This window comes from Podarcis muralis, chromosome 1 (genome assembly GCF_964188315.1).
Source record: "Podarcis muralis chromosome 1, rPodMur119.hap1.1, whole genome shotgun sequence".
Lineage (NCBI taxonomy): Eukaryota > Metazoa > Chordata > Lepidosauria > Squamata > Lacertidae > Podarcis > Podarcis muralis.
Window position 1 is genome coordinate 15,288,344 of NC_135655.1, and position 15,549 is coordinate 15,303,892.

Sequence of the window (15,549 nt, forward strand, 5' to 3'; positions counted from 1 at the left end):
TGTAAAATTCACAGCCTGTGTAGCCCTTCGTGAAAACCTAGAGAAAATGGCATATCGCTGGTATTTAACTCCGGCAAAGCTAGCAAAGATGTATAAAAGTGTGGATAATATATGTTGGAGATGCAGGGACAAGGTCGGGACTTTTTTTCATACTTGGTGGACTTGCGAAATAGTGAAGGAATTCTGGACACAAATCTACGAGGAACTGAAAAAAATTTTGAAGTATAATTTTCCCAAGAATCCCGAGCTGTTTCTGTTAGGCATGATTGGAAAAGAAATAAAGAGAATAGATCAAACCTTTGTTCAGTATGCTATGGCCGCGGCAAGAATCCAAATCGCCCAAAAATGGAAAACCCCGGACCTACCCACAATCGGAGATTGGCAAATAAGGCTATATCAATATATTGAATTAGCGAGATTAACACGGAAAATAAGTCCAAACAATACAGTTAAACATAAAGATGAATGGAACAAATTTTTAATTTATTTTGAGTCGATCCAGGGAATAAATAATTTATCAGTAGACGATAATTAATATCATCGAAGTAGACTGTTTTAGAAATACTGTAGAAATAATATAAGAATTGATAATTCCAAGACTAAGCTGGACTGAAGTTTTTGTTATTCGTAACTGTATATGTCTTGTTTGTTTCTTCTATTTTTTGTTTCTGTTTTTCTTTTTCTTTTTTCTTTATTTGTATATGTATATGTTTGTAACATGTATTTGTATACGTATATGTATATGTCTGTAATATGTAAACTGTGTATTTCTTCGTAAATAAAGCAAAAAAAAAAAAAAAAAAAAAAAAATATGATGTAAACAAGAGGCTTGGCCAGTGATCTGAAGTATTCTGAAGGGGTAACAGTAGAAATCAAAGCATAAAGCAGCATTCTGTTCTTTGATTGTTAAAGCAGAAAATATTTTCCCCTGAAATCTCTTGTAACTTTAGGTAGTATCCCCAGTATTAATTAATTCCACGGCCTCAGTATCTGTTCAGCATTCTTATCAGCCTCCAGAGTCTTCTCTTACAGCAGTTTTCACAGTAAAAATCTTAATGTGTTCCTGCACTGGTTCCTAAAGTCTTGCATATGTAGCTCTGGCTTGACTGCAAAACTCATTTTAAAAGTTATTTGCAAAGACTGCTCTCTGTCTCAAGATAGGTTGCATGTTGCACTAGGTTATGTTCCTATGTACATTTAATTCAATAGGAATGATTGTGCACTGCATATGAACAGCCCCTGAATCTGTGAACAACCTCTGAGGCCCTTCTCTGTCTGCTTCCTCCACAAGAGCTGAGGAGGGTAGCAAGGAGAGAAGAGACCTTTTCTATGGACTTTCTGTTTGTGGAATGCTCTCCCCAGGGAGGCTTGCCTGACACCTTCATCACATATATTTAGGTGCCAGGAGATAACATTTCTATTCTCCCAAGCCTTTGACTAATTAAGCAATCTATGGCTTTTTAAACTGCATTTGTGGAAGGGGTGATTGTTTTGTTTGTTGTTATGCATTTTTAAGTTTTTATACTGTAACCCTTCTGTGATCCTTGGATGAAGGGTGGTATATAAGTTTATATAGTAGTCAACATGATCATCTGTGCAATTACATTGATTCCAGTAGTACCCTTCTGGCTCACAAGAGAGCCTGACCTTTTAAAATGGTGTTGCAATAATGTTTGGAGGCTCCACTAAGTTTTACCTCCATTCTAAAGCTTGAAGAACATGTTATCATACTTACTGTTTTCGGCTCAAAGGGGGTGGGGATGATTTGCCCTAGGACACTAGGTGTTTAAAAAGCCACTCAAAGCTATGTTACCAGTCATTGTAAGAAGAGTAATTTTTTTCTGACTGTGAACCAGACCACAGTGATCTGGTTCAGCTGTACTGCTAAGCCATGGCTTAGCATTAATGAGAATGAGTCACAGCAGCCTTTGGTTCCTGCACTTTCCTCTGCTCTTGTCTGTATGGGTTGCAGCAGCGGAATTGGTCTGTGGGGCCCTTTTCATTCACCTAAATAAATGTGACTATGTCTGAAAATATGAGAGGAGCGCAGAGTGAGTTAGTTAATAACATGTGTTATCTTATCATGAGACTCCAGATCTTCTGGTGGGATGTTTTGTTTTGTTTGCAAAAAGGTGTCATACAAAGCTTTTGTCAATTGGCTTACTGAGAAGGAAAACCTGCACGTAATATTCTACCTAGTCAAAGCATTTTATAGAGTCTAAGGAGTTTAAATTGAACAGTAAGATAGATAAATTAAAATTGTGAGCCTCAGAAATAAATGGCATGCACAGAGTACCTCTGCTTCTCCAATAAGATATCTGTTTGTATTTAATAAGATGAGTTCACAGCAGTAACTTCATTTTGAAGTATAAATACATTGGATTTTATCCCTTGCCAGCCCAGCTTAGAGGAGACCCATGACTAATTTAGGTTCATCAATTTCAGTGAGTCTGTTCTGAGTTGGACTAGCACTGGTTACAACCACATGATATATGGAATCACTGCTAACATCAGGTGATTGGCAGGTCAGGAACCCCACCCATCTGTCAGATTTGACCTGACGGGTAGGGTGATACCGATCTAGCAAGCTAGAAAAGGTTTGCCACCCCTGCTGTAGGCTATTAGGTCTGGGAGAGAAATATGCTCAGGCGGCAACAGTTGCTGGATCCTAGCATCTTCCTGTAATTTCTTAGTTGTCTGTATTGCAAATTTTGTGCCAAGTGCCATTGTGGTAAAAACAGTGGGCTGTACTTAATGCATATGTTCAGTTGTCATAATAGTGGTGCTATTATTGCTTTTGAATTGAGAACTTTGACAGGACACTCAGAGAATGCTAGACCTATTGGCTAAGCCAGTGTTTCCCAACCTTTTTTGGGCAAAGGCACACTTGTTTCATGAAAAAAATCTCGAGGCACACCACCATGCCAGATGGGGAAAGGTCACTTTTTACTTATGTTAAAAAAAAAAAAAAAAAAAAGTAACAGCATAGAAGGTAATGGTTAGGCTAGCATCCCTCTTCCAAATATGCTAGGTTTTTATTTGCAGGGACTGTTCTACATGGGAAAGCATTCAGCACTGTCATTCTCCCATCTGCCATCTGAATTGGTACTATTCTGGGTCAACTTACTCTGCTGCATGTGTAGATGAAAATGGCACCAAGTGTGGGGGAGGGGGCAGAACAGGTTTCAGATACAGGATATTAAGCATACACGTACTTCAGATTGAACTGGTTGCTTGCTTTGCAAGTTTTCATTTCCCAAATGACTGCCTTGGCAAGCGCAATACCTACCAGGCTCAACGCCGGTCTCGCGCTGCCGCTTCCCGCGCTCTCAAGGACCCGGGAGGAGGAAGGCGTGAAGGGAATCCCGAAGGCGCGAAAACCTCGCGCATGCGCAGGTCTTCCGCCTGCGACAGCCCAGTAGGCCGGCCGAAGCGAGCGGCGATGGGATGTGGGAGCTCGCTCGCCGCCCCGCGTGTGCCTATGTGGGGCACGTTACAGCCCCGTGACGTCAGCGCCACGCAGGCAGCCAGGCAGGCAGACGGCGAGAGCCCCGCGCTGGGCGGCTTCTCGCCGCCGCCGCCCCGCCTTTCGCCGCCCGACTCGCCCGCCTCCCTCCAGGCAACATCTCGCGGCACACCAGGCAACGTCTCGCGGCACACTAGTGTGCCGCGGAACACCGGTTGGGAAACACTGGGCTAAGCTGCTGACTTCTGTGCTACACCCAATCTCAGAAATAAATGGCATGCACAGAGTAATACGGCACTATTGCCTTATTTTTGACACTTCCCTTAGCACCTTATTTCTGTGTGTTTGTCTGAGGGAGTAAATGTATGCCTATTGGAACATACACTATTTGTAATAGGGGAAAGGGCATAAACCTATTCTTAAGCACAACTTGAAATGTTCTAAGTATATGCTTCATTCTATATTTTATGTGACTGATGTAATGCTTTAAGGCATTTTTTCTGGACACTGATTTGACTAGTCTTTGTACAACACTGATCTGCAGCTAGTTTTTGTGAGAGATTAAAAGATAGTAGGTCAGGCTTGTTTCCCCCACTCCTCATGAACTCAACAAATTCCATTCCTAGAGCTCTCTGTTAGCAATCACTTCCTTAATACATCCTGCAGACAACTGGGGTGGGGGGGGGGCAAAGTGTTACTCTTCAGAGGTCTGGATTTGGCCCTGCAGCCTCTGTTACTATTTCTAATGTAAGGTAACATTAGAAACAAAAATGCTGATTGAAACTGGCTAGTGTTAGCTTGTAAAGAGCTGCATGACTGGTTACTTGTATCAGCTAAAGAAGATGTTCAGGTGGGGAACTTTTGTAAATTAGTGATAACATGCCATAGGTTGCTAATACCTGTATAGGTGAGATGGCATTCCATTAACCTTTGTGGGATTACTTGCAAGGTTGGGATATTATATAGACTTTAATTTGTGATTTCTCTTTATTTTCAACAGCGAAACCATTTACTCAGCTGGTGAAAGAAATGCAGCTTCATCGAGATGACTTTGAAATCATAAAAGTAATTGGGAGAGGTGCATTTGGTGAGGTAAGATGCCATTGGAGCGCAGTTTTAGATACGTTGTCTATTGTAAGTTTTTGGTAAATACACTGCATGCTTTACTTTCAGACTGTTTCTCTTTTAACTATTTTTAGTTCATTGGACTAAGTGAACTCCAAACCACAAAAACTTATGGCACAATAAAATAGCTTGGCTTTAAGGTGCTTCAGGAATCTTTATTGTATTTGCTAAATTGAACCAATTCCCCCGCCCTTTTAGAATATTTAACTCTATAGCTGCCATAGCCTAGGGGTGAACAGTTCATACATATAGGACTGAATCCAGTTGGGTCCTTCATTTTGTGGAAGGGCTTGTGATCCAATGGAGGCCTCCACTAATGGAAGAGGAGAAAATACAGCTTTCACTGATTTTCCTTGCAACCCTAAAAATCTGCTCCAGAGAGTTGAAAGACAGCATGTGCAAGAAGAAGGAGAAATTGGCAAAAAATTCCCTCCCCTCCACTTGTGGATCAAAGATGCTTCCATGACACTATTGGGTAGAACCCATAATGTGTTGGAATTCCGGCTAGCCTAGCATGAGGCAAAAAGTTTGTAGCGGCTAGTGATCTGAATTGTAAAAGTGCACAGGAAAAAATGTTAGCTTTTATTGATGGGGATATAGTGTGAAAAATGTAGAGAGTTATTTGTTAATTATTTTCTATTGAGGCATGATTTTGGAAATCGCATCTAAAGATAGTAGCTAAATTAGCAAAGTGATGGTAAAGAGACATAACACATAATGTTTAGTCTTGAAGATAGCATTCTGTTAAATCCAAGGGAATGTATGCTTCCATGATAAATGGGAGTGGAATAAATGTTTTAAGAGCCTTCTCAGTCATATACAATACTGTGAGATTTATTTTGGTAAAAGGGCTATCTCGGTGTCTGGGCAAGTACTTCTGCCTTCTGAGACAGCACTTAACTAATTGTACTGGATCCCGGGAGAATGTTGCATGCCGAAAAGAGTTCAGGGTGTTCTTTGGATTCACCAGCAGAATCTGGCTGCAACTGCATAATCCCTTTAGGTTCTTCCTAGGCTTGTGTATGTGAACTGGGAGTTCTCATTTCCTACCCCCTTCCCAATAGCAACTCATTACAATGCACCAGAAGCTGGTTTTGAAGGTTGCTGGAGCTACCACTTGCTAGGGAAGCATGCGGAACTGCTTCTGAACTAACAAGGGCATTGCTCGTGCAACTGGATCTCTTGCATTGGTATTATATTTCCATGGGAGATTTAATCATTGACCTGCCTCAGCATCCTTGATTTCTGGAAACACAAGCTGAACGGAAAGAGAATTGAAAATTGTATATCAGTGGTATTTCCAGTCCTAGACCCTGAACTGGAAGTCCAGCCTTTGGTTAATAGCCTTTGTTTATTGCATGGTATTGGTTCCCTGACAAATCAGGTCTTTAATTTATAAAGGGACATTTCCAGTCCTCTGGAACACTTAGGAGGCTGCCTTATACTGAATCAGACTCACTAGTCCATCCAGCTCAGTCCTACTTTACTGATTGGTTCTTCAGGGTTTCAGAGGCTGGGGATTGAACCCGAGGCCCCCTGCATGCAAGACAGATGCTCTATCACTGAGCTACACTTCTACGCTTCTAGTGGTTTGTAGGAGAGACCATTATACTCTTCAGAGTATACTCTGCGTCAGTAGTCTAGGAATTTTATTTTTTGATTCCCTCTATAGCATTTTGCAAACTTAGAACAGATTATCTAACCTGCAGTGGCACTGTTCTAAATAAGCTATTACTATGTTTTTTAATTCAGACCATTACATTGTATTTTTGTTAGATAAAAAGTTTACATAATCCTCAGAATGGGAAGCTCAAGCCTTTGTTTAGAAACCATTGATTACAGCGCTATTGAATTAATAAAAATGGCATTTTGGGTTGTGGAATGATGTTGCTTAATATGGTGTGTCTAAGCATGTTCTCGCACCCTAACAGTCATATTTGCTGTGATGATGATACTGATTTTGCTTTGGTGTTCTCCAGATCAAAGTGCAAAGGACAGGTGCAAAGTGCAAAGGACAGGTGTAAATATGTAGGACTGTTAAAGGCCCAGGTGCATGCTCATTGCATGTTTAGGAAAAGGTATAGGTAATTAAGCTTTGGCTTCTGATTGGTCAATAAGGGAATGGTCTCTTTCTGCCATGTGGATGAAGAGTGGCTGTGTTTACCTAACTTTAGGTGCTATAGTGTTTTAGAATGGGCCCCTCTGGGTCATCTGTAGAAGGTGACATGTGTGGTGCTGTATTTTGGAAAAGAGACTAGATAAAGGAGAAAATATTAAGAAGAGACCACAGTTCCCTATACTATCAAGATATTTTATTTCTGCTTACAATTGCATGGTCTATTTTTATAATTCAGTATGTAGAATGTGTCCTAGAAAGAGAGGATATGCTTCAAATTCATTTAAATAGGAACCCATCAATGAAGCAATCGGTTAGTTTTTTGCTCCTGATGTTGCTGTCTGTTCTAATTTGGTGGAGTTCCTGTATCCTATTTTAGAGCTTTACCAGCTCCTGGCTTGTATATGGTGTATGTGTTTGTCTATCATATAGCATTTGCAACAGAATATGTTCTTTTTCTCCTTGCGTTTTCTCTCAGTGGCTTCCGATTTGGGGGAAAGGAACAGAGAAAAACATCCTGTTATTCTACATTTCTGTTGTTTCCATTAATTAATTGAGTGATTACCTATTTTATTATTATTGATGATAAGATTTTTAAAATAGCAGAACATTTAGTTTTGATTTACCTTCCCTAACCCGGGGCGGGGGGGACAGTCCTCCAACTGATCCCTCTCCTTGATTGGAAGAGGTTTGGCATTGTAACTCTGCACTTAAGTTCTGTCCACAAACCCAGGAAGATGGGTTTTCTTGCTGTACTTTAATCTTTAATCTGGAAAGCTGTCTTAACATCTATAATCCATGGAATCTTAAATAGTTTTAGTTTATTAGAAATTTATTCAGCCTGAGAAGTATTTTAAGGATTCCTCCAAATAGAGTACATACAAGTTAGATATATTCTGAAATGCAGTAGAACAGTAAAGCATGTTTGTGAAAATGCTCAGACCAGTTTTAGATTATGCAAGTGCTAGTTTACATTATATAGCTTTCTTAATTAAATAACCTTGTTCAAAAAGGCCGAAAATTAATATGTATTAATATGATAAGCATTTAATGAAAAGGTTAGTGTACCCATGTTGGCTTTTTCAGTTGCTTAATGTCACACATCCCCAAGAAATATTTCAGAACAATTCTTTATATAAATAAGCCTCTGAGGCTAATTTTAGGTTTATTGGTGTTCATTATTTCATGGTAAAGGCAAACAAATTCATTATATTAAAGCAAAGAATCATGCAGCAGCTCAAATACATAAGGTGGAATTCAGTGTAACAAAGGTCATTCCTTCAGTGAAAACATTTCTGCTTGCCTGACAGAACAATTTCCTCCTTCATCTCTCTGCACACTATTCTGGGGCAGTGTTCGAAATTAGCAGGGCACCAGGTGCATTTTGCACCTAAAGATTTTCCATTTGTGAGCACCTCAAAAAGTCTGGGTGCTATTTTTTGTGTTTGGCTGACACTCAAGGATTAATGAAATGTATGTGCTTTGAAGCCTTGAAGTATATGTTAAGGATAGATAATATGTTAAGGAGTTTAACAATAAAGAGTAGAGTGTTTTGAAAATTTAAAAATGGTACCAGTATTTTTATTGCAAATGCCAAATTAAACATCTATTAACAATTTAGGCTGCAAATATGATATTAAAAATGTATCACTTTTGTGAATTGCATATTAATCCATGCTTACTAAAATAATAAATAAAAAGTGTTGCGCCCACCCCCTGGCTACTAGACATTCTGTTCTGGTGGCCACAACCCAGGTCCCAGAAGCCATTTGGCGCCTAGCTTTTCTATTCCAGTTTCTAACACTGTTCTGGGGGTTCTCCTAATCCTCCAGAGTAGATTTCGGGGGAGTTGTGGCGGGAAGCAACATTGAAATAGCAGAATTCCTTGAGCTGGCTTCTACTGATAGTTGAATCTGGTCCCTGTTTTATGCCATAAGAAAATGTTAAGTGTTTCAACGCTCAAAAGTTTGTTGCAGCAAAAACAACAAACAGAACTACCCCCTCTTGTCACCTGTGTTAAACAATACAGCCTGATCTTCACATTAAAACACAATGTTCAATTTACACCTATTATTTGGGCTTGCTCCCAAAAGTTCTAAACATTATTTTCTGGTACAGAGAGGATTTGGGTTTTTGGTTGTGTGATGCAGCCATGGCTCCACTTCCTTAAAAGCCACAGCTGCTTTGTATTGATAAGTCCATTGTGTCACACAAAATGGACAGGGACATAGAGGGAAAAATAACTTCAAATCTATTTTTTCCCTATAGAATAAAGAGCAGAATGTTTCTTCCCTCCCCAAAAGAACTCTTATCTATTTTGTGAGCAAATAAGAACACTTAGTAGCTGTTGTTTGCACATTTTAGTCTAGACAGTGAATTTTATTCAAAGTACAGGCAGCAGCTTGGTTGTCAGTTTAAATGATTAATGACACGCATATGTGAAAAATAGTATATTTTTCAAAATACCAAGCAGCAGATTGGATTGAACAGGGAATCATATAAAGGGATAGCTGCCTGTATAGGTTATTTATCACTTCTGCAACAATACATTCCATGCCTAATATGAGCAAAAAAATCCAAGAGTTCAGTATAGCTAATCATTATTCCATTTTCTCAGTATGAAGACAGATTTAAAAATGCTTTTGTGTTTTCTGGATTGCTTTTCAGTGGCCAGAAAACTGATAATGAACCATGCAGATCATGCCTTAAGTGCCCAATCACAGTGCAAAGGTGTAGTTCTTTCATGAATGTGATACTGATGAAAATTCCTCATGTAATCGAAGCAGTAATGACTGCCTGATCTAGTGCCCAGATTTAGACAGTGGCTATGGAAGATGTACTGCTACATTTGCTGTTGCTGCTGAAACAGGCATAGGGCATCCATCAATTTCTGTTTTGTTTTAACCTCTTGGGTCCTAAAACCTTATTGTGCATAACCCCTTATCCCAACCCCTTACAGTAACTAATCTTAATACAAAGGAGTTACTTCTCATTCGGCTAGATTAATGCCACCTAACAAAGTATATGAGCTGTCTGAGGACAACTCGCAAATATGGGGGTTAGAGTTTGTATAACAGCTAGGTCATAGGACTGAATTAAGAATATACTACTGATCCACCGCATGCACTAGTGCAAGCTAGTCAATAGAGTACACTCAGTTACAGACAGCCCCTGTTTACACAGGGGTTACGCATACATCGGTGAAATCATGTATAATTGAAACCGTAGAAAAAGCCTGCAAGCACCCCATCCCACCCCTTTAGTGATGTTTCATTGACACCTTTATGACGTTTCTGAGTTCTGGCCCGATACATGTATACACATTCGCACACAAATGAACGTATGTAAACGGGCTGCCTGTATAACATGACAATATAACAGGAACAAAAGTTTAAAAAATGTAAAATAGAGAAACATTGAGACATTGAGGCTTAATTCTTGGCCTTTCTGGATGATATGTAGACCCGTTTCAATCTGGCTTCAAGTCTGGCTTTGGAAAAGAGACAGCTTTGATGACCTACTCCAGAAACCAGACAGTAGGGAGTGTGCCTTTCTTGGTTTTGTTGGCTGTTAGTGCCTGTCATTGATAATGGCATCCTTCTGCGTAGCCTGGCTGGGCTGGAACTTAACAACACTGTTTTATGGTGCTTCCATTCTTTTCCGGAGAGGCTGTTCCAGAAAGTGGTGCTGGCGAACCTCTACTCATTCCCTTGGCCTGAGGGATTCTTATGTCTTCCATGTTGTTTAATATCTATAGTGAACTGCTGGAAGAGTTTGAATGAAGATTTGGAATTGGGTTCCGCCATGCAGGCCAGACGGAGGTGCTCCTCAGTATTTTGGTGCTCCAGAGGAGTCCATGGGGTCCAACAGGGCAGCCTGGTTGCTTCAGCACCACAGAGAGCTCCGATGGAGCAAATTGCTCCAATGAGGACTAGAGGTCACCTATGATTGTTTGGGCCTCTGCCTCCAGTTTTCCTCTCCCGTGGTTTTTGTTTTGTTTTTTTAATCCGGGGGGGGGGTACTCAAGGGCACGCAGTACTCGCATCCCCCCCCCCCCCCGCTTAAAAAGTGGACACTTAACTTTTACAACTTCATAGTGAGTAGCGGCACCCATTTTTCTAGGGGGGGAAAGCACTGCACCCTACTAGTTGAAAAACTTCAGATACAAAGGTCCCTGCTCTCGTTCTATGGACTCTGGTGATATAGAATCCACACCAGCAGCCTTGAACTTAACATCCTCTGGTTCAGAGGGTCTCTGATCACCACTGTTGGTCTCAAAGACAGAGTTGAGTTCCTAAGTCCAGTGATCCTGATTTGGTGTCCTGGACTCTAGAATCATGGCATTCTAGTCAGTAGAGTTACAGTGTTATATGGGGCAGGAAGCCAGGGTATAAACATTTGAATGAATAAATTTGCAAGGCTTGGGAGGGATAAAGGAATATAGTTGGAATCTTCTAAGTAGCTTTTTTATTATGAATTGTAGTATTTGGATTTCAATGCATTGTGTTGTTTTCTATTGGCACACACAGTTGTGGCTTCTGTGTTTTAGAACTTAGCTCTGCAACCATGAAACCTAGATTTTAAAAAAGAAAACAGTCATATACCAGATAAGCAGTTGGTATTAGAAATTTCATAGAATAAGCAGCCCTGCTTATAATTGTATGTCAGCAGTAGTGGAAAGCTAAACTAATCCTACTTTCTACTGCTCTTTAGAACCTGCTAGTGCTTGCTTCACTGATTTCTAGAAAACGTGCAATTGTCAAGGTGCCAAGACTTATTACAGTGTTGTAATGAGTCTCCCAGTTAGCTGCCCAGATTTTAAGATAGTGTGTGTGTTCTCTCCCAAAAGTGATGATACTAGCCTAGGAAATAACATAATCGGGGGAGGGCTGTAGCTAGAGGCAGAGCTACCCTGAGTAGTAGAACATCTGTCTTGAATGCAGAAGGTCCCACATTCAATCCTCAGCATCTCCTGGTAGGCCTGGGGAGAGACTTCCTGTCTGAAATCCCAGAGGGCCACTGCCAGTCAGTGTAGACAGTACTGAGCTAGATGGACCAGTAGGTCTGACTCAGTATAAGGCAACTTCCTATGAATGATACATTAGCTGTAGCCAAAGGGTTCCGCCCAGCCCACCCACCAAAGTGTCTCTAAAATGCATTACATTGAAGAGCAGTCTCTTCTGTTTTTGTGACAGGACATCCACAGTTGTTTTTATTGAGCTATGGAATATAGGGAACGTCCATGTTTCAGGTCAAATTTATTTGGCCTTCTAACCCAACGTAGTCTCTTGCATCACTTGCTTCCTGGTGCCTTTTAAGTAAAGCTGTTAGAGATGAGTGAAATATCCTTTAAGTCCTGGGTTAGTAACTAAGTCTTAATTGGAATAATATTATGAATAAAGCAAGAGATGGAGAGCCAGCAATGCTGACTTTGCTGTGCAATCCAAGACAAAGGCAAAGAATTATTGAATCCCTTCTTTATCAGCATTAGCTGTGACCAGAAAGGCTGACCAAAAGGCTGACCATTCCTTCTGAGACAAAGGCAAAGAAATCCTAGAAAGAAACCAAGGTGCTTAACATAAAACATGTTTCCTTGCATCCAAGGTCTATGCTTAGAACCAGCTTTGAATCCGTGGGTCACAACTTGCTTTTCTCTTAATCTTTTGTCTGCTTTGCTCATCTTAGAGGGGTGTATGTGATCACTTTTATTATAATTGAATTAATCTAGAATAACTTCTCTGTGCTTGTGCTCAAGTCAGTAGCGTTAAAGAAAATTCTCAAGTACAATTTGCAAACATGGAGCTGGAAAAATCTTGGGCATTTAAAAATTGTATGCTGCCCTAGGATCTAGGAGTTTCCAGTGCTTTGCCAATCTGACACGTGCTGAAGAATGGGGACAGGTTCATAATCTCTACGGCTCTTTCAGCCACCTAAACTGTGTATGACAGAGTGATAAAGGTTGCAGATCCGTATTAGGAGTGTGCACCCTAAGCTTGGACAGATGTTTTCTATTGGTCTTGCAGTAAAATCATGTTGCTACTAAATACTCACATATAGGTCATTATGTGCATATCTTTCAAATACTTGTTTAATTTGACCCCCTTCAAACTGGTGTCTAATTTGTTTCCTTCTAGGGTACTAGCTCTTGTTTTATGTGTGGTTACTCTGCATAAACTTCTTATTGACTAGAGGGGCAGTGTGAAATTTCCAACTGGTGGACCTAATTAGGTCCGGCAGGCTTCCCCATTTGGCCCCAAGGGAATTTTGGCTAAGCCATGCCCACCTGCCTTACACCTGAAGTCATATATAACATCAGGAGTGGTGCAGGTAAAGGTGCAGCTGAGCCAGAAGGAGGCGTGCAGGTACCTGCAAAACCTTATGCAAATTGCTGTGTACCAGGTTTCACAAGCTACAATAACCAGGTGGTTTCTTAAGATCTAATGAGCAGTTAATCGTCAGTGCTTCGTGAATTATGCCTTTGCCAGTGTGGTTTGATTTCAAACCGTGCATGCAGAAACAGGCCACTTGTCAATATCAGGTGCTTTGCAGCTGGCCCACAAAGGGTGGTGGAAATAATAACCTGACCTGCTGGCCAGATCCAGGCCCCCCCCCCGACATAGGGCTGGATCCAGTTGTGCTTTTCTGATTGCAGAAGGGACTTTTATCCAACAGATGCTTCTGCTGGTCAGGGGAAGATGATTTTCATCAATTCCTTCTCACTATAGCAGCCCCCTGTACCCTGAAAATCTATTCCACAGGTCGGGAATCCTTCCAGAACCTTCTGGAATTGGTTCAGGGGACAGCAGGGGGAAGTGGGAATCGACACACACACACACACACACACACACACAATCTCCCCCAATTATTTATTTATAAGAATTCTTCACACCATTTATTTATTTATTTATTTATTTATTTATTTATAAGAATTCTTCACACCCTTCACCATAAGATCCCAGGGTGGGCTTCACCAATATAATGTTCATTTATTAAAACAAAGAGAACAATTACAGTTATAAAAGTAAGTAATGCCATTCCAACCAGAATGGTGTCTTCTGTTAGTGGACACTTCTACTAATTCAAAGACTCTTTCATGAATGGAAGGACATAATAATATGCATCCCATAGTAAACAAATACTGCTGTTTTTGGTAAATAATGTGCAGACAGTGGCCATTTTGTGCTGGGGTTCCATTCCTGACCACCACGTTTGTCGGTGGAGCGTGTATAAGCATACCCTGCCCCATTACATCACATCAGTGATCGTGCCTGAGATGGTTGTCGCCTGTACAGTCCCCCGACATCTTCATATAAAAGGCTTCCGATTTATTTGTTCATAGGTATTTGGTGACACATGACCCACTGTTTACCCTTAGGATGTGCAGGTTTGCATGTGTATATTCCCCAGTGGTCCTTATTTAAATATGAAACTGATTATCAGTAGCATGTTGATCTCCCCCAAATTTACAGTAGGGTGTAATGTAAGATGACATTCATATTGTGATATACTTTCTTCATCAGAAAACGTATTTTGTTTCAGAAGTTATCAATCCATTCAAAATTGCTAAAATGTCATTGACTTCATTTTTTTTTTTTTTTTAAATCCAGGTTGCAGTTGTTAAATTGAAGTGCACGGAGCGCATTTATGCAATGAAGATTCTAAATAAATGGGAAATGCTTAAAAGGGCAGAGGTAAGTGCAGTATTTCCAATTCATAGATTTCTTTTTTTAAAAAAATGGCATTAAAGAAAATCACGGTGAACTTCAGCCAGATTAGAAAGAATTACTGCATGAGCATATAGGAGCTTGATTCCTCCCTGCAATTCCCCCCCCCCCCAAGTGAGCTGCTTTAATGCAATCAAGTCTGACAGTCCCTTCGAGGCATCTGTTGTTCTCAGCAATACTGTGTATTCGTTTACCAGACAGTCTGCCCTAGTTTTTTTTACCATGAATTATATTGGCCAGATTTTTGTTTACTATAAAACCAAGTTAAAGACTACATGGAGGCTTCAGATTTCAGTTGCTATGACATACAGAGCCACATGCTAAATGCATTATTCAAGACAAAGAATGTAAGTTTGTGCAATTTGAAAGTCAAGTCTTCAAGGAGGATAGTTAATTGAGGGAGGATTTTTTTCAGTTCCTTAAAAAAGATCAGAATGTATTTGTGAAAGGAAAACACTGAAGCAGTGTTGATCCCTTAATAAATGTAATACCTGGTTCAGAAATGTTATAAATTCCTTAATAGACCCTTTACATACTTTTAAAAAGACTGGGACACAATATGCTGAATAAAGCATCTTAGCATAGTACGCATCACAGTAGAATCAGTGAAGAATGCATTAGCAAAAAACTAAACAATGATAATTTATAACAAGACATATATGACATTTAGCAAGAACTCTCAGAAGTATAAAGGAAACTTGGTTGCAAAGTTCACATACAAGTCTAGTGCCTAGTTTTCATTGGACAGACATATATATGACTGGATGCTGCATTTCATTGTAGGGATACCATATCCGGTCTCTGGTACAATACAACCTTTATCAATCGTAAGAGTTTCATAGCTCTCCAGTTCTTTAGTTACCCCTTTATTTTTCATGTAAGAAGTCCTGGGAAATAGTTTCTATTCTGCACACATAGATATAGTTCTAGCTGCTGCTAGAAATCTGTCACTTCCCTGTTCCATGGCTTGTTCAGATGTTTGAAAGGAAAATGACACCATTTCCTTCCCTACTCTGTATGGCTTGGTTTTGCTATTTGTTGAATGGTGCTAGCTTCTTTTTCTTATTACTACTACTACTACTACTGTTGTTGTTGTTGTTGTTGTTATATTGTTATAT

At 40.1% G+C, this 15,549-nt stretch overlaps 1 protein-coding gene across 7 annotated transcripts in view; it reads left to right on the forward strand.

The window, feature by feature from the left end:
• Positions 1-15,549, forward strand: part of CDC42BPB (CDC42 binding protein kinase beta) — a 101,007-nt gene that overhangs the window by 25,541 nt on the left and 59,917 nt on the right. For all 7 annotated transcript variants that reach the window (XM_028704681.2, XM_028704427.2, XM_028704491.2 and 4 more), the window contains exons 2-3: positions 4,467-4,558; positions 14,315-14,398. In XM_028704681.2, the coding sequence (XP_028560514.1) occupies positions 4,467-4,558; positions 14,315-14,398 (176 nt within the window). The remainder of the gene's footprint in view (positions 1-4,466; positions 4,559-14,314; positions 14,399-15,549) is intronic.